Source organism: Anoplopoma fimbria, chromosome 2 (assembly GCF_027596085.1).
Source record: "Anoplopoma fimbria isolate UVic2021 breed Golden Eagle Sablefish chromosome 2, Afim_UVic_2022, whole genome shotgun sequence".
In the NCBI taxonomy this organism is placed as follows: Eukaryota; Metazoa; Chordata; class Actinopteri; order Perciformes; family Anoplopomatidae; genus Anoplopoma; species Anoplopoma fimbria.
This window is the reverse complement of record NC_072450.1, coordinates 15,595,304-15,623,099: the sequence shown is the minus strand read 5'-3', so window position 1 is coordinate 15,623,099 and position 27,796 is coordinate 15,595,304. Positions and strand designations below refer to the sequence as shown.

The 27,796-nt window shown below is 38.3% G+C and overlaps 1 protein-coding gene across 1 annotated transcript; it reads left to right on the top strand.

Annotated features, from left to right (window-relative positions):
* The first annotated feature begins 747 nt into the window (after window positions 1-747).
* On the top strand, window positions 748-27,776 carry myom2b (myomesin 2b). The gene is made up of 38 exons (XM_054613786.1): window positions 748-830; window positions 3,011-3,068; window positions 3,364-3,518; window positions 3,753-3,839; window positions 5,731-5,819; window positions 5,980-6,030; window positions 6,224-6,388; window positions 6,822-6,983; window positions 7,142-7,283; window positions 7,514-7,713; window positions 8,348-8,401; window positions 8,554-8,681; window positions 9,210-9,393; window positions 9,529-9,703; window positions 9,820-9,941; window positions 10,042-10,229; window positions 10,566-10,692; window positions 10,914-11,092; window positions 12,144-12,258; window positions 12,455-12,617; window positions 12,729-12,835; window positions 15,412-15,456; window positions 15,869-16,005; window positions 16,212-16,356; window positions 17,038-17,100; window positions 17,512-17,579; window positions 18,496-18,609; window positions 18,914-19,001; window positions 19,745-19,783; window positions 20,663-20,768; window positions 21,522-21,588; window positions 21,958-22,054; window positions 22,490-22,526; window positions 24,112-24,134; window positions 24,301-24,356; window positions 24,430-24,519; window positions 27,035-27,160; window positions 27,567-27,776. Exons 1-38 carry the CDS (start codon window positions 748-750, stop codon window positions 27,774-27,776), a joined length of 4,245 nt encoding a protein of 1,414 aa, XP_054469761.1.
* Window positions 27,777-27,796: the final 20 nt, after the last annotated feature.

Below are 27,796 nucleotides of genomic sequence, written 5' to 3'. Positions count from 1 at the left end.
TTTGGAGCTGTCAACTAAATGGACAATGCTGTCCTCAGTCAGTTATTGTTCATACACATCACTGGTCCAACAATAGTCTACATCTCTGCCCTTTGTTTATGTGTACATGTGTGTCTGTGTTACTGGCGTCTTTAAATCAATATAATGTCACCTTGTCATTCCTGAAGCTGACAGTAAGACTGCTGTGTTTGTCTGTGACAGTGTTGCCAACTCCATGTGTCCAAATTCCGGGAAGGCCTTTCTTTTTGCAGGGGGCGAGGCAGTTAACACAAATATATTGTCCAATAATCTTACATATTGTTGCAAAGAACCAAGTCATTAATGGAGACAAAGACAGGACTTTGTTTCCAAAAGCACCCAAATGTCCTGTCTTTCTGTAACTTTGTGTTGTTTTGCTGTTGTGTCCTAACCAGGTCTCTTTCTCAAGAATGAGACCCTTTGTCTCAATGAGATGACCTGTATAAATAAAGGTTAAATAGAAAATAAACGCTTTTCGGAATAATTAACAAACTCTGTCCTTCCTTTCACTGTTTTCATGACAGCATCATTGACTGCTTTAACTTCCTGAAGTCACTTTGACAGCCCTTTAGGGTTGGTAGCCCTTGTGTTTGTGTATGTTGGCGTCACTGTGTTTCTGAACTGACTTGTAGGTGAGGATCTACTGTACTTCCTTACCATGTCAGTCTGTGTGTTTGTGTGTTTGTATGTTTGTTGCTGGTCCAACAGGTCAGTATCAACAGTGTCACCATGTCAGGTTGGATGAAACGTGGGAATTACAACCATGAATACCACCACAAACAGAGCAAATATGTGGTTAAAGAATACAGCAGGTACATGTTACACTCTAATGCTAAATATAACTAAAACATTACGCTAACAGTAGTATTGTAACATTAGTAAGCGTTGACTAGGTTAGAATAGAAGGCTAACCTGGTTAACATAAAGCTAACATCGAGACCAAACTAATCCTGAGCTGGCCATGCTAAACTTGAAAGAACTTGGCCTTTGTAAGCTGTATTATGTAGAAAACTAGTCAAACAATCCCCAGTTTTCACTGGCTGATGATTCCAATACCAGGGGGGGAAAAAATGCTAACAACTATTTTGTCACATCGTGCAACTGTTTAGTGCAATTATGTGATTGGTAACTATGTAGAGTGTTAAGGTAGTTGATTGTTTTTGTGTGCTGTGTGTTTCATGTCTTTACTCACCCCTTAAAAAAATCTTATTTTTTCTGCTGCTCACCTCTTCTTGTTCTTTTTTATTTTTGCTAATAAGTAGCTAACAAGCACACAAGCCTGCCTTTGTTAAACTTATAGTTCTCTTTTAACAAAGTGTATCATTGACAATGTTTTATTCATGCAGTGGTAGTGCCCTTATAGAGCTTATTTTCCTTACTGATTCCCTTGTCTTTTATTTCAAACTCATGTAAGTATGCAGCTTGTATGTGTAACGTTCCCTGAACACTGATTGACTGATTTGCTGATGAAATAAAAGTAAAAAGTAAAATAATTATTCCTCCACAGAGCAGACGGCAATTTCAGGGCACATTTAAACAACCACAAGATAGGATATGTTTTCTTCCTATTCAAATATGATCCTTCTTGGTTGTATAGGTGACAAAGCATATGGTGTCTGTTCTTTTCATAGGTTTACATATTCTCGTTAACAGGGAACCCCCCGAAATTTTACTTATTTTGCCAATTTGGACAAACCCCAACTAATCCACAGGGTGCGTAAATTTTTATCATACTCCAACCTGGCATCCACTTGCAACACAAGACATTACTTTGGTCGCCTTCCTCTCTTAATATGCAACATGGCCCCTCCAACTTTGGTCTCATCATGGTGGTGCCCAAACCAACTGCTTCGTTTGTTGCTGCCAACTGTCAGGATCCTCCTGATTCTCTCGACTGAAGGGCACTTCCCCCATTTTGTGGTGACAGTGGTGGAATGAGATCAGGCCTGAAGGCTTTGTGGACACCGTGATGAAAGACTCAGAGCTTCCCACTGCTGGCTTTGTCTCCCATTCTGACAATCTCCCCCTCTCAGGCAACAGGCCTGTTGCCAGCTCTGGGGCAACCTCTGGTGGGTTGGGCCTCCAGTGGTATAGTCTGCTGAATATAAGATTTGGCTATGCACAAAGACATTATGTAAAGCAGCAAAAAACAGGGAGGATGTTGTGATTTATGGATAAAGGCGTCTGCTAAATGACTGTAATGTAATGTAATGTAATGTGATAAATCATTTTCCTTCTCTTAGAGCCACAAGGGTTCCAGACAAAAGTGGCTCTACAAATCTCCAACAGTTATTGTTGTTGTCCAGGAGGCTCAGCTTACAAATGACAGCAATATGCACTTGTCAGTTAAATATTTTTTGAGAATCTGAATGCCTGATCATATTTTCTGTGCCCAATGGTGCGCAGGCATATTTAAAGCTAATGACTCTCTGAAGCCCAGGCTGCCATGTCTTGAACACAGATGTTGAACAGTAATCCTGTAATGCACCCTCTTAAAAAAAGCTTGTCTTTTGGGTGCTCAAGGCTCTCTGATCCCTGTCTCTTCCCCTTTTACAGAGGAGTCATACTGTTGGTGAGTGTGTGTTGATAGGCTGCTGTGTAAGATCAGGCACGGTCAGGGAGGCTTTACCCCTCTGTCTCTACTATGGAAAGGTCATGGAATTTGTCCTGCAGTCTTTGCATGAATCAGGTTCATCCCTTTCAGTCTTATACTGCTGTCATGGCAGGCAATAAACGCATCAGGCCTCACTCCCAACCTGTGTTAAAAAAAATAAAGAAATTGTAATCCTTATACAGTAACCACAGACACAAGAGCCCATGTTCCCGCAAGTAGGTGGAATTGGTGGATCAGTACTATTTCAGTTTAGCTTTAATATTTTGACAGTAGGTATATGTTCAAAATGATGTTTTTTTTAAGAATTTAACAAATGATCTGCCTGTGTAAACGGACAACATTGATTGTTAGCAAAACTGACCTACTGTTTGTCTTTAGTTCTGAGGCGATGGAGGAAAGATATGAGCACAAAACACAAGCTCGCATCCAGGACGTGGTGAGAATCTATGAACTTTTCCTGGCCCGACTTGCATATAACATTCAATGAAAATTGTGTGTTAATATATATATATATATATATATATATATATATATATATATGTATAACCTGAGCTCATATTGAGACAGTAGTTAAACCGCATTGTTTTAAAAATGTTTATATGTTGAGTTTATTAATATCTATTGGTTAGAATATAATTATAGTAATAGGAAAATAAAGCAATGTGGAGGGTGTGTGTGTAAGATATGTATATTATTTATTTGCTTATTGTTATTCTTGTTTCCCTGTCTAGGTAAGGACAAAGATGATGAGCAAATATGTACGTGAGGAGCCTATGATCAGGGGACCAAAGTTCATGGTCAGACTCAGATCCCACACTGTGTTTGAAAACACTCCAATCAAACTCTTCTGTACGGTTGAGGGCTTCCCCATGCCAGTTGTAAAATGGTAAGGAATTAAAACTATTTTTTCTTTTAACATGGTATTCTATTTGTTTTCTTTGACAGTTACTCAACCAAATACTTTCATGGGGATAGGATGGCTAGCTAACATCTCTTTCTTTTCTTCTTAAGATATACTTGTAATATGAAAGTAGATCTCTTACTAAAGTTGCTGCTAAAGTGTTTTCTATTATGGTTCGACGTTTTTATGCTAGTGAGCAATCATTTTCCTCTATTTCAGGTATAAAGATGGTGTGATCCTGTGCTTGTCCTCTGGACCGTACCTGGTTGAAGCTAAAGGGGGAATCCATACTCTTGAGATCCCAAGGTGCGATAAGTATAAAACAGACTTCTCCTGCTGTGTTTTTTACCACTTGATGAGCTGTTTTTTACTTGGCTTGTGAAGACCGTTGTAAAACGGTTTCTTGAGAGAAAACGTGCATTATAAACTTCATATATGGTCTAATGAAAGATGCTTTTGAGTTGCATTAGGCAAATTGTGGAATATATCATTTTTGATCGGCTTATCGCCTATCCCAAGACTAAATATTGAATCATCAGAAAATCTTCTCGTCAGTCCCTTCAGGGTCTGTGGACAACTTCAAACTAAAGTAATAACGTCAGAGTCAGCTGACTGACTCCAGTCTTAGGAAGCTCAGCTGTTGCGAGTGCTGACCTCAGTGCTACGTGATCCTCGAGGTTTCTTTCAGTCATCACTCTCTCCTTGGATCCAGTCACCTTTAGCTCCCTCTGACTGTTACTTACACACAGTTCAGCCAACAGCCCTAACTCCTTGTTAAAAATACTCCTTAACCACATCACCTTCCTAAGTGGTCTAAAAATCACAGGATAGATTACCATTTACACTGAATGCTGTGTGTTTTAAGTGAAAAAAATAAATAAACTGGAAGACATTAGAGGATACATCCCTTTTGAATTACAAATTACCAGCAGCTTGTCGTAGTTTTAAGCCTTGCTCATGACAGACAGAAAAAAGTGCAGAATCCCCCCAACTTCTCAGCTCTAAATCCTTACACCATGGCATTCCTGTACATCCCCCCTACCCCCAACCACTCCCTTCACACACACAGTGCACCAGTGCAGACATTTCTGTGCATTTGAAGGTTTTACTGCATGCTGCTTTAATTAGAATTAAGAATACGTTTGCTCTCCCTCAGCTCCAGGCTGCAACTAGTCCCCTCTGCCAATAATGTCAGAGTCATCTCTTTATGACTATACCAGCCTACGCATTCTGCACGGGTTGAAATTCCCATGTTAGATGATACTGGGGTAATATGAGGTTGTGGAAAAGTTGGTGAGGAGAGCATCAGGAAGAAAAGGATATACTGAGAGGGACATAAAGAGGAAGAGACTTAAGGATAAAATATAGCATGAAAGAGATTGAACTCAGAGGTTGCTCTTCAAGTCATGAATGCATGGCATGCAATGTAAAACAAAACATTACTTTGACCCTCTTGTGCCTCTTTCTCCCTAAATCTCTCCAACAAGCCTGTAAATGCAGTTTTCAGTTATGAGAACAGAACTTCGTCTAGATCAGAAGCTTCTGCATTTTGCTTGGGGCTTGCTGAGATTGTCAATTCATAAGAGACACAGAATGTGATGTACTACATGCTGCGAAGATTTGCAGCTTGTAAAATTATCATTTTTGCGAGAAGGTCTTGGAAATTTAAGCAATTCTGAATGGAAAGCGCTGTCAACTATTCACAATGAAGACCGGCTTATGTCACAGCTTTGTGGCACTGTCTCCAAGTAGTATGCCCAATGCCAAGTCTCTTTCAAGCATCTATCCAACCCGGCAATGTTATAGGTCCTACTGTGTGTGCGAACAGGGCTTTACTCAATCCATACGGTGCCTGCTCAGCTGCTGATTATGCCTGGCAACATATTGCATTCATGTTGGAAATTATTGCTTATGTAATGCATTAATTTCTTCAGTGGTTTACAGTTAGTCCTGTTAGAGCAGGTCCTTGTGGATATACAGAACATCCAGTACTTAGGCATTTTCCATATTTTAACAGATGACTGTAAACATTAGTAATGGCTCACTTAAAGATCTAATGCTTGATATAAGGTGACTAATACATAGTGTCACCGGTAGGCTGTTTAAAGCAATATTTTAATCAAAGGACCACAAGAGTCTATGAGAACCTTATAGGTTTATTGACCTTGAAACTTGTGTTTTATTGTTTTTTTTATAGATGCTCAACTGATGATACCGCCCAGTACACTGCTGTGGCTTGTAACAGTCATGGACAGGCTTCCACCCAGGCCTCCGTCATTGTTAAGAGTAAGTCCTGATTACCCTGTAACTGATGTTGTAGTTGGCTGCACAGTGGTGCGGTGGGTAGCTCTGTCTGCCTGGTCACCAATTTCTTTACCTATATTTCTACAACTGGCTGCTGATAATAATTATGTACTTTTGGTATGTTTCTTTTTTAATCATGTAGGGTTCAAGCAGGAGGATGAGTCCTGTTCATATGCATGGTTGCCTTTCACAGGTAAGCATCATAATTACTTCCAGCTCCCTCTAAATATGTCCAGAAGTTACAAAATCAGTACCACTACTAGGCTATAAAATATATATCTCTTTTAAAGTAGTATATAAAGCAACAAGCTGTTACCACCAGCCAATTTATTTACTATTCCCGTCACTCTCTCATTCTTTGTTTCTTCCTTTTTCCAATCTCTCAGCTGCCATGCTTCCCAAGATCCATTACACTAAAATCCACATAACCTTTGTGGAAAAATTTGGACCAGTGTTTGCCACTGAGGGAGAATCTGCCAAGCTGACTGCTACCATGACCCTGAACCCCAACCTGGCCAACCTGCAGCCTGATGCACAGTGGTATAGAGATGGTAAATGTTGTAAAGTAGCATTTTATGACAAAGTAATTAAACTTCAATTGCTGGTAATGTATATTGCCTGCCTGTCGGACCCAATCTAGTCGACATCCAGCCAGAGGCAGAGCAGAGGAAAAATGGGAGTATTTTACAGACACTATTTTCATTGCTAATTAATTAAAGTGAAAGTAGTTAAATAGACTCTAGCAATATTGCCTCAATTCATGATTAGTTTAATTTGCCATGTGTGTCTGTAGACATTGCATAAAAGATACCACATGAGATAAAAGCACATTTTGATAGCTTCGCCTTTATATTGAAAATCACTACATTTCGTCAAACCTGGTGTATAATTTATTGAAACATATTTTTACATCAATTAAGAAATGTGTTTTCTAAGAAATATGCAGGAAGGGACTCTGAATTCATGATTCTGTCTCGTTTTCAGACACGCGTCTGTTTGACTCTAAATGGGTGAAGATTGAGACTGGCAGAGGAGTCACCACTTTGACTATTCCCAACCTCTTCAAAGATGATGAAGGACTCTACACAATACGCATGGTCACTAAAGGAGGCAGCGCAGAACACAGTGCATTTGTCTCTGTCTCAGGTAACAGGGAATCATACTGGGTTTTTATTTCATTGTTATCGATTCACTGTTAACATGATGCAACAGATTTCACAGAACTCTGTTACTTAACCTACTTAGCTTAGATTACTAACAAATAATATGATTATTAAAATGTCACTGTGTTACTTCCTGTGAAGATGGTCCCCCTCCAGTCCCTGGTGCACCTGGTGCTCCTATGGATATCAAGATCCACGATGCCAATAGGGACTATGTCATTGTGTCATGGAAGCCCCCAAATACCACCACAGAGGGACCAATCCTGGGATACTTTATGGACAAGTAGGAGTAACTGAAATAACACCATAAATAGATAGCCTGACAAACATAAAGACTGATCACTGTAAGTCATTACATAGAGTTTGCTTGACTATTTGTACACGTGAAGGAGTTATTGTCTTAAAGTACAGTACAGGGAATCCTTCCTTTTCTCTACACCGAAATATTTTCCTGTACTTCTTCTTTCATTCTTTGCTCTGAACCAATTCCTTTTCCTGATTTTTATTGTGTAGATGCGAGGTTGGAACTGAAAACTGGACTCAGTGCAATGATCACCCCATAAAGATTTGTAAATACCCAGTGTCTGGGCTGTTTGAGGGACATGCCTACTACTTCAGAGTCAGAGCAGTCAACTCTCACGGAATCAGCAAAGCATCTCGCATGTCGGATCCTATCGCCGCACTGGACCCCACTGAGTTTGAGAGACTCCATGGTGGGTTTAACTGGATTAGTATAGAGAAATTTCATCCATGGCTTTTATATTACACCATTTGAAGACTTGAAGAAATGTGTCCTGTAGTCGCTGACATGCCAAATGTCGCTGCTGTTTTGGTATGTTTGGATGGAATGACTGTAAATGATTACTAGTTATGTTGCTGTTCTTATGCGGTTGAAGTGCAATTACTATGCTGCTCCATGACAGCATCCCTGAATTATAAAAGGTTTAAAATGATGGTCTAATGTGAATAGTTAACATTATACTCACTGTAAATTCAGGTAGTTTAGATTTTCTCTTTTGTCTTTTTTTTTCATGGGATGCTGCAGAATTTATTGCATGTATGTGAAGTTTGCTTCACTTCAAACTGCCACGTGTAAGGTTTATTGTAAAAAGTTTGGTTTATTTTTGAATGATGTGTCCATCCCTGATCAATGCAGTCTTAAAATGAATGTGTACTTTTGTAATTATTGATAAAAAAAGACAAATAATTTGTTTGTATTTTGCGATGAACAGTTATAGTTTAAGTAATACATTTTCATCTTAATCCCTCGCTAAACAATTTTTTTAACAAAATGAACAATAAATTAAACTTCAACATTGACAATTCTGTTTTTTTATTTTCTTATAGCCCAAAAACTCGGTGGAAAACTAGATGTTGTGTCTTACCATGATGAAGTTGAAGGTGAGTATTGACTGAAATTGATACATATCTACATGATAAGTATTATTATAATATCTTTCCTCTGTATTTATGTACAGAGTTGTAAGAAACAGTGGGTGCCTCGTGGTGCCACTGTGTATGTTTATCATCTTTGTGTGTGTGTTTCTCTGCAGCTGAGGGAAAGCCCCCAGGTGCTCCATCAGGAATTTATGCCTCAGAAACAGACAGGACATATGTAGTTCTGAGCTGGAAAGCACCTGCATATTCCAGCAAGGCTCCCATGTGGTACTTTATAGAAAAGGTAACAAAACATGTCACAATGACACCAGTGCTGTTTGTAATAGGCCTACTCCTCTTTCTTCTTGGAGGTCTAGAGGTGGATTAAAAGAACAGGACACTATTGCACGCACTACTCTACACATATATGCACACTATTGATGCAGACATACAAGTGAAAGCATAGTCACAGAGACACAAACACAGAACACTGAAACTGCTAAAAAGAGTATCAGAATAATATTATTGTTGTTGCATAATACTGTATAGAAATTTCTTTCTCCCCTCGTTCATTTCTGTTTATTTATTAACTTCCTATCTGTGTTTCATTCCTGTGTCTCTGTTGCGAATTAAAAATAAATTGAACAAACCAACCTAATCGGAGGAAAATTAGAATGGTTTAAATAAGTGCATTGAATGTGCAGATGGCATACTTTTCTGTACACTGCAATATTTGATTGAACAATATTAATTTAATTTCTAAAGCTGACTTAAACTGTTAAACACAAACACAAACAGCCAGCATTTTTTCTCTGTCTCTCTCTTCCCACAGTGCTTGGGAGACAGTGGCGCGTGGCAGCGTGTCAACACTCAGGTTCCTATTCGATCTCCCCGTTATGCCGTCTTTGACTTGTCAGAGGGCAAACAATACAAATTCAGAGTTTTGTCTGCCAATATCTATGGAGTCAGTGAGCCATCAGAGCCGAGTAAACCCATTGAAACCCTGGAACTCAAAGGTCTGTTCTGTCCATTTCTTGTCAATATTTCACAGATTTCTACAGTGATGAAATAAATAAACACCTAAGCTGCTGTTGTGTTCAATTGTAATTTTTACGAAATATTTAACACTTGCTATTTTTTGTATTCTTCAGGTGTGCCATCTGCTCCCGGTCAGGTGATTTCTACCAGGGAAACGAACACCTCTGTTCTCATCCAGTGGTCTCCTCCAAAGGAACCCAACAATCTGATTGGCTACTACATCGATCAGTGTGTGAAGGGGTCCAAGGACTGGACCTCGGCCAATCACAAACCTCACAAGAGCACCAAGTATGTTTTCAACAAACAGAAGCGTGTCTTTCCATAGTAGTTGGTTGACAGCGCGAAAGCAATACTGATACTGAATACTGAAAGCAATAATCATGCATGTGATTCTGTTTCTGCAGGTTTGTGGTTAGTGGTCTTACCACAGGAGAAACATACGTTTTCCGTGTCCAGGCTATCAATGAGCTGGGTCTTAGTGATGAATCCCAGGAGTCTGCACCTCTGACTGTTAAGGCTGCCCTCAGTCAGTATTGGCATATTTATGATAATTATTATTCACGATTATGGGTGTGAAGTTTTATTTTTGTAATTAATAGTATTAAAATTCAGTTCTGCCTTTTCAGCCACCCCCTCTGCTCCTTACGACATTGCACTGCTGAGCTGTGACGGCCATTCAATGGTTCTGAACTGGAAGAAGCCTCTTCACTCTGGAGGAACAAACGTCAAGGAGTATTATGTGGACAAAAGACGCAGTGGAACAACAATGTGGAGGGAGGTTCACATCCCATCAGTTACAGAAAGACTTTATAAGGTACAATAATGAAGTTGTTAAGTCTACCTTAAAGCATCAAAACAAACTGAAGAGGGACCAACATTTTTTGCATAAATTGAATACAAGTTCTTAAAGTTGGTTGTTCCTGATACGATAATGAAGCTTAAGTAACATATGTGCCAGTTTTTAAACTGTGGTTTGGTTTTCCACATTGTTAGAAAAAGATCTGGGTCAATTAGGTTACCTGGACAAGCACTAATTCACTACGACTATCCACTAATTGACTCTGGATCAACCTGTGTGTGAGTTTGGAAAGTTTTGTTTAAGAAAACGATGATTGGCATGTTGGTTAACATGTTAACAATTTATTGACAGGTGGAGGGCTTGACAGAGGGTGCAGTCTATCAGTTCCATGTGTATGCAGCCAACCTGGCTGGTCTTGGACCAGCTGCCAAACATTCAGCCGATTTCAGCTGTGAGGCCTGGACTATGCCGGAGCCTGGTTAGTAAATGTCATCTTTTGACTGACTTGGTCACGTTTACATTCAAACTTTGAAACATCCAAAAAACAAAAAGCCTTTGCAAGTTTATGGCATCATGCTCATGTCTACCAAATAGCATTGAGAACTGGAAGGAATAGAGTGAATGTTTTCATTAAAATGTCCTCACAAATACAAATGTATATGTGGTTGTTTGTCTCCTCTCATTCTGTGTGTCCTTCAGGCCCTGCCTATGACCTGACGTTCGGTGAAGTGAGAGATGATTCATTGCTGGTTGAGTGGAAAAAGCCTGTCTATGCTGGTTCTGGACCAATCACAGGTTATCAGGTTGAGTACGCTAAGAATGGCACTTCTGACTGGACCACTGCCAATGAGACTGCTGTTAGTCACCGCTTCCTCAAGGTGAGAGCCTCTATTATATGGTTTATGTTCAATTTATGAGGATTATCAGTATATTGACCTGAAATCCTGCCATATAAAATTATTTGAATACATTGCAATCGGACGAAAAAGTTGGGCATAGCGGAAATAATACGTTTATGAAATTTGTTGATAATTAAATAAACAATTTTGATTGTTGATAAAGTGTTTGGGGTCTTTTTAAAGGTATGAAATGCAGGATTTTTCTAAAAAAAACAATGTAAAAACTTTGCATAGCATTAAAAGTAATCCCTCTCAGTCGTCACTTGCCCCACTAGAAGCGTGTGACAGTGTGACACTGCTATTATTTTCTTAGTTTCTTCTTATTTTGTTGTGTTCAGGATGTTTTTGGGCGTCAGCATTTAGGTACTAGGTGTGTAGCCCCCATGCACGCAGAAGTATGCATCCAAGAGGACGGTATGAAAATGGTGGATGCAGCGCAGAAAGAAATGCAAATGTAGTGAGGTGAAACACCAAGCGGTCAAAGCTCATTCCAAAACTGGAGTGAATCTGGGGTTGACTTAAATTTGAATGCACTGCTGAAATAAGTTACAACTGTTGTTGTTGTCCTTATGCATTATTGTGTATTGCTTATGTTGATAATATTTCCAATACAGTAGTGCTATATACTCTTATATTAAATTGTGTGACAATGACATCTAGTGGATAAAGTAAACAGTTACTGGCTGAGCTCAACTAAGAAGGTAGATGGAAATGATTGTTTTAGAATGAAAAGTAATTGTGACTTATATCATATGTGACATGTGCAAGTCAATCAACTTATCAACATTATATGTATTTTATTACTGTGTAATGCAAAATATATTGAACAGTCTGCTAAAACACTGCTTGCAAAACAGGATGGATTGATTACGAGTTAATTTATTGCAAAACATACTGCAATAACTTTAGCGTCAGTTATCGTACCTGTCGTATTTACCCAAATTGATGATTAACACCTGTGTATAAAAAGTCATAGCTGTACACCCTTCACCAACACTAGTTTGTTCTCTTGTCTGTTTGTTTCCTATAGGTAACAGGCCTTGAGGCCGGCACTAGCTACACGTTCCGTGTGCGTGCGGTCAACGCTGCAGGATTGGGTATGGCCACTATGGCCTCTGACCCTGTCACTGCCAAGGCTTTGGAAGGTAACTTTTATTCACAAACAGTAGGAGATTATCAAATTTGCATCATCAATTTCTGAAAAAGACATAACATAGTCAACTCATGGCTTTGCTAAAATGGAATGATGAAATCTGCACACAATTCCTATGTGGCTTTTTTGGAGAACGAAATGGGTGTAACTTTAAACAAACTTTTTTTCATTTTCTCTTTGTATTCAAGGTTCTCAGGAGGTATCCTGTGTTGTGGATGAGAAATCAGGTGACATTGTTATGTCATTCGAGTCCTGCCAAATAAGCGAGGGCTCTCAGTTCATCTGGAAGAAAGATTATAAAGAAATTACGGATTTCTCCAAAGGAGTAGTGATCAAGACTGAAGGCAGCCAGTAAGATTACACACACCCACAGGAATATTTGTGTGTCACATGTGAACAGTTATTGTTGGAGAAATGTGCATAATCTTTCTGTCTGTGTCTCTCTCTTGTCGTGGATTTTAGTTCTAAGCTGATCTTTAAGAATGCAGATAAAGAGGACTTCGGGACATACTCTGTTTCTGTCACCAGCACAGAAGGAGTGTCATCCAGCCATACAATCTCTGCTGAAGGTAGGATTTACCAATCCCTGTGTAAGTGTTGCTATGGAGCTTAACCACCCAGCCAAACTCTGGCTTTCAAAACGTACAGAAATCCAATACTAAACTATTACAACCTAAACTATTGAATATATGTTTTTACTTATTTACAGCCTAGACTGATCTTTTTTGCACTTGACATGCTGTAATTTGAATGGTTGCTATTATCTTTGAAGCGGAATGGTTACATTAGAATAAAAATGTTGTAATCATTAAAGTTTGAGCCACCACCTTCATTTGAAGGCAAATATATAAACCAAATTAATCTGTTCCAAATGCAGGCATTGGATAATTTTTTTTAAAAACTGGGACCTCTGCTGACTTCTTGCTGATAAATTAGGAGATTTATTTATAGCTAAATGCCTACATTTAAGGGAATAAATGAGGCATTACTAATGGCTACATGATAAAAGGCAATAATTAAACAAGAGAATAAAAGATCTTAAATAGTGAGATCAACTTAAAAGTGCTAAATGTGAAATTGGCAGGTTGCAACCAATTAAACACCTGTCAGCTCAGCCCCTCCCTTTTGTGTCAGAGAACTACGTAGCCTACAGGTAGGGATAGGTATCTTTAGGCTTTAAGAATGACTAGGGGCTACTCTTATCAATACTCAGTTCTTCTACATGACTAAATAATTGTTTTTAAAATGATATATTAGATTAAAAAAGTTTTTTTTCTAGAGCAGCAACAGTTATGTTAACTACAGTAAAGTCACTATATAAAGTAATTAATATCTCACCAGAAACAAATGTATAATTTAAATAAAATAAATAACATTTCTGAGTGAAGATTATAAAGAAGGAAGAACATTCCTCCTGTCTTCTGTCCACCCGGCTGCTTTGTCTCCACTGGCAGACATGTTACTTCAAATCTACAATTTGCTATGTAAAGATTTAGTGGAGTAATGTCCACCTGAGCAGAGCATGAAGTCACTCACTTCGGGGCTGACGAAAATGGTCTTGGTGGAGGAGTTGCTGGTGCAGTTCAACCAAAGCCCTCTGGGACAGTGCTTCAAAATGAAAATACTACAAAGAGTGGGAGGCTTACTAGCACAGAAATATGAACGGGACAGAGGCTAAACACTGATTTGACCACACACTTATTTAACAATGCAGTCTTGCCCACACATATATTCACACATACTTAGTGATACAGATATATCATTTACCAATAGATGGCAGTGTGGCCACATTGTACAGAATGTATTACCTCAGAATTATTAGCAATTCGTCCATTTTATACGGATATCAATGTTGAGTCAACTTAAAAAAGCACTCTCAGATTTATAACAGTGTCTTGCAGTTGTCTTATCTCAGGTCCTGCGTTGGAGGATAGTGAGAAAAGGGGGATGCGTGTGTGTGTGTGTGTGTGTGTGACAGAGAAAAGTAGGAAGAGAAAAGGAGTGTTCAGTCCCTTCTCTTGACTTGATCTACAGCTATAATAATCAAATAAGTCCTTTTACTGTCTTCACATCCTTCTGTTACTTTGTTATCTTGACAAAACATATATCTCATCAGGGTGGAGGGCCCTGGTGCCTTCTCTGGCAAGTGTTAGATTGGCACTTTTACTATTGAGATGTGAGTAGCCTGTTTACAGATCCAAGTCTTCAGCAAAACGGTTTATTCAGACCCCAGGTCCCCCACTGGAAGAAAGGAAATATCAGTTAAGGGATCTGGAATGTCTGTGAGGCACTCACCCCAATGTCTGCTGGCTGTCCACCAGAATTCAAAATCAAAACAGGGTTGTTCTCACAAAATCTTCATTTTTTCGAAGGCATAACATCAGATGACATTGAATATTTGTTTCCTCCATCTGTAAAAGTAGTGTGTGCTAATATCTTTCATGCCTTGATCAATGAACGGCTGTATTGCAACATGAACACATCAAATATACACTATTTATCGGAGAACTGAGGCGATGTGTAGGATGAAACAAAAATGAAAGCAATGAGACTGTGCTTAAGAACGACAACACTAGCATGTAGGCAACAAACAATTTTATCACACATCTGATGAATAAAAGCAGAGCACATTGATTTCTCCAAGCTCAGGGCAGTGTGTGTTTTAGAACCATGTGTTATTGGCGAAGGGCTTTCTGTCAGGAAATTTCACAAAGTTTTCCTGCTATTGCACCAGTACGCTACTAGGCGATAGTATTATTATTCAGTGTGCCTTTCACTGATTGCTTCCCATTTGGCCTACAGTTTTTTCAGCCTAACTAACAATAATTTCCAAACACCTACCAAACAAGATTAGATTATTTCACTTATATCAAATGTACTTAAGAAGGCCCTAGAAAACAAGCCATAATAATAACCATATCGTCTTTCCTATGGCTATATTTGCTCCAGTCCTAAGGTGTTTGTTCATTAATCTGTCTCTTCCTATTAAACACAATTACAGCAGTGACTTCTCTAACTCCAAACTTGGTACTTGAAGCAACCGCATGATAAAATGACACTTTTTTACAAAGTGTAAGATACATTTTAATTGCTTGTTTGTGCTCATGCTTGCATGAAATGAATAAACTGTCTCTTTATGTTTCAGAGTTGGCAAAGATGCTGGCACTCAGCTATGATATCAGACACCCAAGTAGGTACCTCTGGCTGACACTTTCGATCTCTCATAATCTCTCTCTCTTTGTCCCTTTTAATCTCTCTTCTCTTGCAGTTTTTCTCTGCTGCATCTAATCTGTTTCACCCACTCTCTCTATTTATCAGTTCTTCCCTTTCACGCCTTCATTTTGCTTTGTTCTGTCTTGCTTTGAACCTTTCAGATTTCTTTCTTCTTTTAGGAGCACATTTCGCACATTTTTTTTTTTTTATCCAAAAGGTCTTACCTACTTTTGCATCACCTGCCGAAACCACTATTCACCTCACCTGCTCTTTTGCCTCCTGTCCTCTTCTCTCACTAATAAAGTAACAACAGTTTGATTAAAATATTAGTACATAAGTGCAGTAATGTTTGAACTTGTAAACTTCTTTTCTCCTCTTCTCTCCTTTAGTCATCCCACTCAAATCAGAGTTGGCCTATAAGATTTTGGAAAGAGGCAGAATGAGGTTCTGGCTGCAGGCTGAGGAGATTTCTTCCAATGTCACCTACAAATTCTTTGCCAACAACAAGGAAATGTCTGGAGCTGATGTAAGATTTGACACCGTAGTTTAGGGCATGAATAAACAGTGGGGAGAAATGGATAAATTACTGCCTTCAAGCTGAAAGAATTGTCTTTCTTCTCTCGATGTACACCGAACACGATTCAGTCAGCTGCATGTGGCAACATAAAAGTCACTGTTAAAAAATATATATATTCACAAAGTCTATTTACAGCCAACTCTATTTTTCTGCAGCCCAACAAGATGGGTCATGACGTCTCTGCAGGTATCATTGAGTTCATCATGGACCATTTCACTGAGGAAAATGAGGGGACATTTACCTGCCAGATCACAGATGGGGGAGGCAAAGCACAGAGCTCACTGGTTCTGATTGGAGATGGTAAGAGAGGCCTGGTCTTTCTAAGCTGGTTTAAAACTGGTTTCTAAACCCTGCTAAAACTGACTGCAATCCAGTGTTACTTATTAATGACCTACTGATTAATGTGTTTATGATTAAATTGTTTACTACAGCCCAAAATACTTTACAAGAGCACACAGGGTCTGAGGACCAATCAGTCTCACAAAATCCTGTTGGAAACACTGATCTACCAACATCTACCACTCAAGGTTTACAGTGGTATTAAACCACAATCGTAACCATGGCCAAACATTTTAGCTGCTTGTGTTGTATGTTGCGCTGACATGTGAAAAAAGGATTTGCCATCTTTACCTCCTTATTTTCATCCTTAATAATCAGTGGATATGCTGGCAAGCCTCAGTCAGAATGAACACCGCCTGTTGAGACTTATGTGGTGTAAAGTATATATGTGCTTGACTTACTCCATCTCTAGCATAAGACACTACATTATGGAAATTAATTCAGTTGATAAATGTTGAAGCTGTTCAGTGTGAAGGACACTCAGAGCTACAAATAATGAACCTTGATTTCAGAAATTATGATTCCTCTCTCATACAGAGGACTACTAGCAAGCTAATCCACTGACAGAATCTATAGCAACTACTGGCAACACTTTGATCTTTTAATTATCCTCTATTTATGTGTATTTGTGTGTGCACACAGCTTTCAAAGCAGCACTGGCCGAGGCTGACTACCAGAGGAGAGAGTACATCAGAGTCAAGGAGGGTAAGAAATACAAAACATCATCTACTCTTAAGCATGTATGAGCTTCTACTCTACCTAGCCGAGGTAGACGAGCTCACCACTATGTTGCCTGGGAGACAACTAATCTAATGATGAGTGTACAGGGAAGAAACAGACCTGCATTACCTAAAGCGGTAGTTAGAACATTAAAACAAAAAATTTACCCATTTGAAATGGCTTGCTACATACAAAATAAGTCCCAAATGCAGAATAACAGAAACAGATATCAATCGGTGCGAGTGTAGATTCCTTTATTATTTATTTTGCATTAAGAATTGTAACACATAACACATGTATGCATACGGAAGAACTGATACAATCATGGTCCACATGTAATTTGTTTTAAGCTCATGTCTGCCCTGGGCCTTTCTCTCCTGCCTTCATCAACCACAGGTCCCCACTTCAGTGAGTTCCTGTCACTTCAGGTTGGAGATGACTGCTCCGTCACTTTGGTCTGCAAGGTAAACACAGCCAACCTCAATGATTGAATATTTACACTCCAAATACATTTTAGTCGGTCTTGTGGATTGCTGATTACCCATTCTAGGTGGCTGAGTACAAGATGAGTAAATGCTGTCTAATGATAAGGTCCAGATTGAAAATATCCAGAATTACACTGTCAGGATTTTGTTTGGGCTTTGTTAGCATGAAGCAGATAATTAGGAACATTTTTAAATGAAGTTATTGTTTATATCCCTCGAGACAATCTAAAGCCAACATCTGTTTAATCTGTTTGTCAATTTAGCTCAAAAAAGTGAATTTTTAATAATGTAGAAACACAACAAACATGTGCAGTAAATTAAGTTGAGTGAATGTTGTGACTATACATAGCAGCTTTCTTATGAAGCATCAACCAGCAGAAGCATACTTCATTTATGGTTGAAAATATAGGGTACAATATATTTGTTAAATAATACTACAAGCCAAAGTTCTCTTGAGAGATTTTATATCTGTGAGATGGGGTGAGAGTAATTGCCCAAAGTGCACACGTTGCGATATCTCAATACATAAACTGAACTTTCCACACGTCGCTGACTTGTTGGATTTGCATCTGGTAATGAGTTATAAAATCTGAGGTATGCTGCATTAATTTGTTGCTAACAGGCTTCTTTAAGGCGGAACTATATATACACATAGAACATCTCTAATGGCCTTGTTACACTTCAAGTGTTAAATAGCCCTGGTTGCCATTAAAAGATGAGGTGCAACACATCTAAACTCTGATGAAGTGACTTTTAAAGGCCATCTGGGACTTAATTGGTGGCATTGTGATTGGATGATCTGCTTTATAAAAAGCAAAACCCTCTTTTTAATTTTTTGACTTTTTAAATGATAATTATGTGTTGAAAATATGTAAGATTCTGTTTTCCATTGCAGGTTGCTAACTTGAAGAAGGAATCAGTGTTCCACTGGTATAAAGAAGACACTGAGATCATCCCTGATGTGAAGCCTGACCTGGGATCAGGAGTCTGCAAACTGCCAATTAAACTGGTAATAACTCTTTGGTACTGTTAATACCATGCTATGAAACCGTTTACAATACTATTATTTGCATAGTTATACATGCACATACTAGGATGTAGTGAAGTGGCTACACTAAATCAAGGGGTAGATGCTATGTTTTGTTCACGGATTTGGGTGCAGAGCAATATTAGACAATTTAGTCTTTTCTCGGATGATCCAACAACAGGGACACACAGACCTCACAATGTGTTCGGATTTACAATTCAACATCCTGTGTTTCTTATATCCCCTACACACTATTTGATGCATTCATATTTTGTGTCTTCTCCAGTTTTCACTGAAGACAGCAGGAGTTTATAAGGCCACCATCAGTGATGACAGAGGAAAAGACATGAGCCAAATTGACATCTCCGGAAAAGGTAAACATATCTGTCTTACTTAATTTATCTCACTGATTAATTAGGGGAGTAATTCTCTGACTCGTCGGCTGGCTGGTTTTCTAACTGAGCATAAACTGAAAACGAGCTTGATGCTCATTAAAAAGTGGAAGACAGGAACAAAAAAATATGATCCAAATGTATACACTGTATGTGTGGTAAACTAATTCATTTTTTAAATCCCAACAAAACCTCAACTTTGTTTTTCTTACTACTTGATATACAAATAGTTCTTGCCATGTGACCGTTCACCTACTGGCTGTATTTATTCCTGAGAAAATCATAATGATCATCAATAATGTTCCTGTAAAAGTTTGTTTGAAATAAACTAAAGCTGGTATTCTGTAGTACTTCAAGCTTGTATTCTTCTGTATGCATTTTGATGTCAGAACTAAATATTTCTGTTCTTTTCGGAATCTCTTCTGTTCATTCTATATTAGAAGTTAGTAAATATTTAATGATTAGCTGACAGATAAAGCTCTTTACACCCTTTTGCTATGTTAGCTAAGTAGTGACACCACCAAAGAATAGAAATATTCAGTTAATTGGTTAATAATGGCAACAGGGATACTGAGCCACGGGATATGGATTCAAGGAAACTCACCTTTCATTTGAACTCTTCAATGCTGAGTTTTGAATGCAGCCACCAGAGGGCAGCACTGTGACTTTCCCTCCTCCTACAGAGGCTCTTTCCCTGACCCCATGTTTTTCTGCCTCTCTTCTAGTCTTTGACGATGCCATAAACAAGATCAGCCAACTGGCTGGTGGGTATCTGCCTTTTACACACTCATACACCCACACACATGCACGTCGGTGAATACACAGACATTAATTATCTCACTAACACATATCAATACAAAAAAACGTACTAAACATCATCATCATCATCCTCCTCTACCCACTGAAGGGATCAAGTGCAAATTCTGTGCACACATCACAATTGCAACACATTGATGAGAGATTAGGTAGATCCATCACCAGGCTAATACATTTCTGTTTTTAAAATCCCACTGCTACATACACACACGTATCAGCATGTGGCAGAAGTTGTCATGCTGGAAGCATTTGGCCATCATGTCATCATGTGGTGAAATCACTTTAAAATTCCACTGCGCTGTCACAGTGACAGTGTGGAGGAGCATCTTACTCCTATTTTAAGAGACAGTCACTTGACAGCTCTGCAGAAACTGTTACATCAGTGGTTGCAGAGGAGAAGAGGGTTCATTACTGTGATAATGGGAAACCATGGTGATGTGACCAGGTGGATGACACAGTTGTACACTTGTAATTCGCAGTGAGTCAAGTCCCACACAGACATACTGTACTATTCAACTCCCTTTTAGGTATAACAGCTTGAAAAAATAAAGTTATCAATGCTTCTGATGTTTGAAGGGTTTTATTGAATGTAGCATACAAACAGTCTGCACTCTGCTTCGTTAGTACAATTCTGCTCTCCAAGCTGGATAAAGGTAGCATAAAAGGGAAGTCTTATGGCTACAGATGAAAGTTAGATTTTATTTGATTAATTCTTAGCAATAAAGTGCATTGCTATTGTTATTCAGAAGCAGATGGGAAATATGTATCTTATTCTCAAGTCAAATGTGCCACTCCACAACCTCTATCACCTTTATCACCTTCTCTAGGAGCCAGTGCAGCAGAGCTGGTGATTAACTGCACAGCAACAGGCATTCAGCTGCAGTGTCACATGAAGTATTTCACCTCAGAGATGAACATCACCTGGTGTCATGGGTAAGAATTTATATTTATAAAACTAATAAAAATACTTCAAATGCCACTACAACACCAGCAACAAGTAGTACTAAGGAGAAGAAGAAGAAAATAATGACAATAACTCCACTTTTTGTAGTTGTTGTCAGTGTTTTTAGGAGGTATAAGATTATTATTTTAAGTCTGCCTATAAACATGCTGACCACAAACCTATTATTTTGCCTTTCTTTCAAGTTAAACTGCTGGGAGAGGCAAAAACAATAACCAACATAATAAAACTTGTGATGGCAGTTGGCAAGTGTTTTCATTATCATGGTTATTGCAGTAGAATGGCCCTGTTTTGTGAGAAAAATCCCACCCCTATCATTTTCTATAAAGAAGCAATGTTAAAAGCACTCCGTTGTACCCTGCAGATTATAAAATGTGATTGGAAGGGAAATAGAGTGAGAGAGAGTAGACAGAAAAAATATGGACAAAATGACAAAGAGAAAAGAAAAGAGAGAGAAAGGGTACAGGGGATAGGAGAGGCATTTCTGTTATTCAATTATTTAAAGAACAAAAATGATGGAGATTAGATTTTTAAACTCTCCCTGTTCTTTCTGTGAATGTGTGTGTGAGAGAGAGCGACAGATAGCAAGAGAGAGAAATTGGTGTCCCTATGCGTAACATTAGGCAGGCATGTAAACATGATTTTCCATTACCTCCACAACAGGCTTCACCAACTCACAAATAAACAGTGCATTTACACACTAACCTCTCCTCTCTTCTCCTCAGTGAGGCTAAACTCTCCCACAGTGACAAGATTGTGATTGGAGGAACCCCTGCTATGGCAACCATGGAGGTATTATTGTCTCCTGTACAAAGCTGAAATGTATATACCTCTAAATTGAATCAATCAGAAAAGCCCCTCAGGTATTGGAACTGTTGCTAAAAAGTCCTCAGAGTGCTTTTGTGGAGGTGATACCAGGGCAACTTTGAGACGAATTAGATAATCTCACTTTAAGAAGGATTAGCTGATGAATAAAAACTTCAAACATTTCAAAACCCATTAAACTTAATTAATTTAAACAGTGTGTCTTCCTTTTGCTTTTGGTTTGAAAGCTTAATTTACACAACATTGTTATTACCTGGTTTTATACCGTGAATTAAACTAGAAATAAACAGCCAGACACTAATTATTTTATGTTTTTGTTGATTAATTGATTTACAGGTGATTGAGCCAATGGAGAAGGATAAAGGAATGTACTCCATTGTGATGACCAACTCTGAAAACTCACACAAACGCACACTGGACCTCAGTGGTGATGGTCAGTACCTTCTCTCTATCCTTTGATCTGTCACTCACTCTTTTTATAGATAATACTGTTAAAAACGGGGCAGGGAACTACAACCTCACTTGTTTTTATGAAGCTCTTTGCTTCAGTCTGAAATGTAAGACTTTTAAGTGATACTCCGACCAAAGTCTGTCTTTTGTGTATCAAACAGTCTTCCCCTAAGGCTGTACTTCCATTATGCTCAGTATGTTCTAAAGAGTTATGTTTTGACAGATATTGGATAGGATGTGTTATGATTCCTTAACTTAACTTCTGAAGCTATGCTAAAAGTAGTGTATTTTTGTTTTTACCTAAATATATTTGTTTAACCAGCACTTATGCAAGACGATCAGTGCTACTACTCTAAAATAAAATGAAGAGACGATTAATGTTGTTGAGCAGTGAAATTCTGTTTTTTGTCTTTTACAGTATATGAGAAGGCCTTCACTGAGTTCCAGAAACTTAAGTAAGACTAAACCTTCAGATCTGTTTCTTTGTGCCTTTCTGTGTGTATTTTAGCCGGACTAACTCTGTAAAAGAGGAATTACTGGTTCCGTCAAATGTAACTGATAAAATGATCTGTTGAATCACAGTCACTCAGCTATTAGATTTGGTTTTATCTACTTTTCTATGCAGGATAGCATACATGATTGTATTGATATTTTGTCAATACTGCACACCTTTATGGAAACAGAGAAAAAAAAACAGTATTTCTGTCTGGAAAAGTCCATAATATTATAATTTTAGCTAAAAAATCAATGTCTAAAAAATAGAAGCAGTGAGGTAGCAGAGATCCTTTTGGGTCCTCTGGCTAATTGGGCCAAAGTGAAACCCCACGTACTGAGTTTTGCAAATCCATTTAAAAAAATCAATTGAAACTCTAAACACTAAACACTGCATGCAGAGTGGAAACTGTCCAACTCCCTTTTCTAATTAACATTCAAAGAGAGACATTTAAGCAAAATATTTTACAAACACATTGAAACAAGTGACGTCCTGTTGCACTTCTGATTGAGCATCAATATGCCGAGAGGAGAGCAGAGTTCCCCCAGCCATCTGGTCCTGTGTCTGACCTCTGGTCCTCCCATGCTGCTCCGACAGCCCTCACCCAGTGATTACAAAGCAGTATAATTTTTTTGCCATAGAAAAGATTCTGTTAAGTCCCTGAATAAACTGCAGTTTTATGTGGTTTGGCTCTAAACCCAGAATACCTTGTGGCAGACCATCTGACCACTGCTACTGACCCAAAAATGGAAAAGATATTAAGTGTGTGGTAAGTGAGTAGAGCCAGATAGTGGAAATAGACCACAACCTAACATGGCTGTACTGCATTTACAACACAGGGTTGCATTTCATACTTATTATTTGTTGGTTGATTAATTGGTTGATGAATTTAGTTTTGAGTGTGAAAAAAAGAGATAGTGGATCTTGGTGTCAATTCAACGTTATACATACACTCATCAAATACTCCACAGCAGTAACATTTAATATAGTTACAATAAATTAAGATTGCAATGTTTTACACTGTTTTATCATACAAATTGCTATAAAATATAAACAAACATCATCTACCAGACACAAGTCGGCATGACACGTCATGACAGAGCTGCTGCTTAACCCTATTCTTCTGTGCCCCTCTACTCTGACTCTGTTTGATGTAGAGTGGGTGATCTTTAAAATGAGCCCATGCCAGTATAGAAAAATGAGTTCCCCGCTGTGCTATTCACCCTTAGGACTTGAATTGACATAACACTTTGCTCCAGTGAAGTTTGCTGATGATGATCTCTATATGATAATGATGATCATCATCATAATCTCTATATGGCACATCACGTTACCTGGGGCCATTCCCTTGATGATTTCATACATATGATTGAGTTTCAACTGAGTCGCTGTCAGCGCAGCTGGTAGTAGGCCTACCTGCTGTTATATTTTGAGTTGATACCGCAAGATACATTTTAGGTTACAGTGTTATATGATAAGTGTACCGCTGGTTTGCTGAATGAGAGAGCGACATACATATCTCTAACTTTATTTTCTGTGTGTTTCAGGGCTGAGGCCTATGCTGAGAAGAGTGAGTTAATTCTTTATTTCTTTCATTTTCCTTATTTCTTTCTTTAATACCTTTTCTTTATACAGTTATTGCTTCTGATTATTTAGTTATCTTATTATTATTGAGTTCATCATCAATATAATAGGCAATAAGAATGATAATTAATATTAACAATGGTTTGTTTCAGACCGTGGTAAGGTGGTGGGAGGACTGCCTGATGTGGTAACCATTATGGAAAAGAAGGTAGGTGTATATGTGATTAAAGTATCTCTTAATGTCTGCATGATTTTCTAAACAGTCATCTTTGTTTCTATAGACCCTGAGTTTAACATGTTCAGTGTGTGGCGACCCCAAACCTCAAGTCTCATGGCTAAAGAATGGAGCAGATGTGGAACCTGACGATCAGGTAAATGCTTCAGCCACACCAACAGAAATAAAGCACTCCAAACAGCAGCTCCATCCATACTTTGGTTCCTTCCTGCTACACGCTACTGCTGAATCTACCAGCTGATTACCCCCTTCCCAAACCCAGCCCCTCCTGTGTTTCCCATGATTAATTACCTTATTAATCAGACACAATTGAAATAGTGTTTCTATTAACTTGTCTAGTGATACTATAGGGTCTCAGTATGCGTCTACTGGGTTATGTTGTGTAACCGTCGGTGGCTTTGACTTTGTTTCAATATTTTGCATCTTTGATTCATATGGGTTGCGTCCTAAAGTGTACTATACTGTCAAAATGCAATGTACAACCATAACTAGAATATAAGTTTAAATATCATAGTGTAATTGATAAAAAAAAGTACTTTTACCTTTTTAAAAATGACATTCAAACTAATATTATGAAACGTAAAAGTCATATTTGAATAAGATATTCTGAAGAATGTACTCTGGGAATAATAAAAAAAAAAAGTACATTCTAGGTAGTGTATGTTTCAATAGACAAGATCCTCAATGATAAAATTTGTTTCCTGTGACTGATTGCATTGCTGGATGTCTCTATACAGCTAATTTACTGCTGAAGTGACAAGGATTAAACATTTTCAATCGCTTTTGCCCATTTAAAAAGAAAAAAACTGGCTTGACATTCTCTTAATTGTAAGTGCAATTTTTACAACAATTTAAAAAGTAGATAAGAGCTTACTTGGAGAAGTCAATACTGTCGTACACAGAAAATGTATATGCATTGTTGTATGTATACAGGACATTTATTTGTGTAGAAATGTGTTACATGTACTGTAAACAGAAAATCCACCTTTGATCTTTCATGTAAGGGCATAGACGATAAACCAAAAAAGATACGGAAGTTCAGTAAAAAAACAATAGTGCATAACACTATTTATGGAATATGCATGTCTGTCGGACAGATTTTTGAAAATCGAAATGGATCATTTTGCATGCGATGGGCTCAAACGATGAAAGAATGGTAATAAGTTGTGAAGAGTATGACAATTTCAGTGAGAATCAACTCAATTTAGAACAGAAAGCCGCATGCAAGTGGTTATGGTTCAAATTGTAGACAATTATGCTTACTCTTTCACACGTGTGCCAAAACACGTGTCATTTTCTTGACTGAAAATGTTTAGAGATTTGAAGTTATTGTTTTGAAAAAAATAATTATCCCATCAAAATTAAGCCAAAGCAAATGAGAAAAACTGTAAGAGAAACAAAGGGCCTCTATCTGCTTTTAGGGGATACTTCAGCACCAGTAACAATCCCTCACTGGAGGGATCTGCATACTTTAGGTGAGGTCAGCATTATCAGCACTCTCCTGGATAGGTAATAGAACAAATCTACCTTTCATAACTCATTGACCTACTTGTATAAGTCTACATCCTATCCCCAGTCAGTGGAGGCTCTTTCAACAGCATCAGCATCCTGCGGCTCCTAACGGCTTTGGAGATTTAAGTTTGAGAAACCGCAGTCCAGGTGGAATATGTGTTGAAGTTTACCCTCTTCTTCATTCATTCCCTCACCTGCTAATAATCTGTCAAAAACAAGAACTGATGTCCTTGGTGATGTGTTTTTCAAACCTCAGGAGTGCATCTCCCCTACCTCGTTACCACAGAGTATGATATTAACAGAAAAACAAACAGAAAAATATTCAGATCCAGAGAATATTGCACCGGCACTCAGAGTTGGAATACTTACTGTATAACTATACAGCTAGTGAGTACCAGATATTAACATTATTTCACAAAACTACCATAATTATCTAATTAACTAAGAATTTTTTTAACAGCTGCTACCTTTAATCTGTCAAACAGAAGTATATTAGCAACCCACAGCCAACATGGGTCGAATAAATTAATGCAATTATGCAAGACCATATAACATGTTAATTAGAAAAAGTCCATATTTTTAGGCCAATTTAGACCTTTAATTTTTCAAAATGAAAGGCAAGTGTTTATCTTCATTGGAATATAATTAGACTGCAACAAATGTACCCAGACCTTGCAAATGAGTGGGCAGGTACTGTATGAGAGAGAGAAATTACTACTGTAATACTGTATTCACTGAACTTCTCACATGGTGCAAATCAGAATACAAGAACTCTATTTTGTCTCAGGTGTCTGAACAAGTGTTCAGGCTTTAAACATCAATGGTTTTGTTTTTGTGGTCTCAAGAAGTACATATGTTTTTTTATGGTCATTCAATTCAATCATATGGTTGAGCATATTATCAGCAGATAAGGACAGAGAATAAATTGGAGGATATAATTTGTCCTTGTGTCCAACGAGCCCATGTAGCAGTGCTCAGGTTTTGCTTAAGCATTATTGTAATCAAAGCTCATGTTTTGAGTAAAATATGAATTTATTTTAAAATAAAACTCAAAGTGACACGCGTTTCTAAATGTTAAATCATGCTGAACTCCCTGCGCTGGCTTTCTCACTTCTCTAACCTGTGATTTCATCTTTCAGTACTCGGTCTCTCTGGATCAGGGAAAGTTTGCCAGTCTGACGATCAAAGGTGTTTCCATGGAGGGTTCTGGCAGATATACCATGATTGTCCAGAACAAATACGGAGGGGAGTCTGTGGATATAGTGGTGAGTTTCACTGCTGTGTACCACAAATGACTGGATTTACTCAGAGCCATGGAATTTTTCTGACCATCTGTGGCACAAATCTTGTATTTTCATTGGGGCCCAGCAGTGAGATATTTTTATGATTGCACTTGTGTGTGTAACTCAGAGCAGTTACACAGCTGATATTTGACCTTGTGATGTTTTTTTTTGTTCATTTGCGGTTAAATCAGGAAAAAATAATGCAAAATCCTGACCTAGAATATCCTTAACCTAAAACTCAAAAGGATGTGTTTAAATGCTGTACGATGTTTGCATGAAAGATGTTGCCCTTTTAACATCTCTACAACCATACAGTAAAGTGAATGCATGTATGGGCAATATTTGCATCATACTAGCATAATGTCTTATTCTGTCTCTCCCTTTCCAGGTCAGTGTGTACCGTCACGGAGAGAAAATCCCAGAAGCGAAACCAACTCTGACCCCTAAAACAATCATCCCTCCTAAACTCCCCATTGAAATCCCACAGCCCAAGACCCAGCCTGCTCCAAGCCCCGCCCCATCCACTCCCAGCCCCGCCCCTCCTAAAGCAGCTGCAGGAAGAGGAATGAAGAGTCCCACTCCTACAAGGAGGAAGTAGAAAGCATGGCAATCATAAGT

Coding starts and splice junctions, on each gene's coding strand:
- myom2b (XM_054613786.1), top strand. CDS start 748: ATGTCAGGTTGGATGAAACGTGGGAATTACAACCATGAATACCACCAC. Junction 9,394..9,528: donor TGAAACCCTGGAACTCAAAG/GTCTGTTCTGTC, acceptor TGTATTCTTCAG/GTGTGCCATCTGCTCCCGGT. Junction 21,589..21,957: donor CTGCTATGGCAACCATGGAG/GTATTATTGTCT, acceptor ATTGATTTACAG/GTGATTGAGCCAATGGAGAA.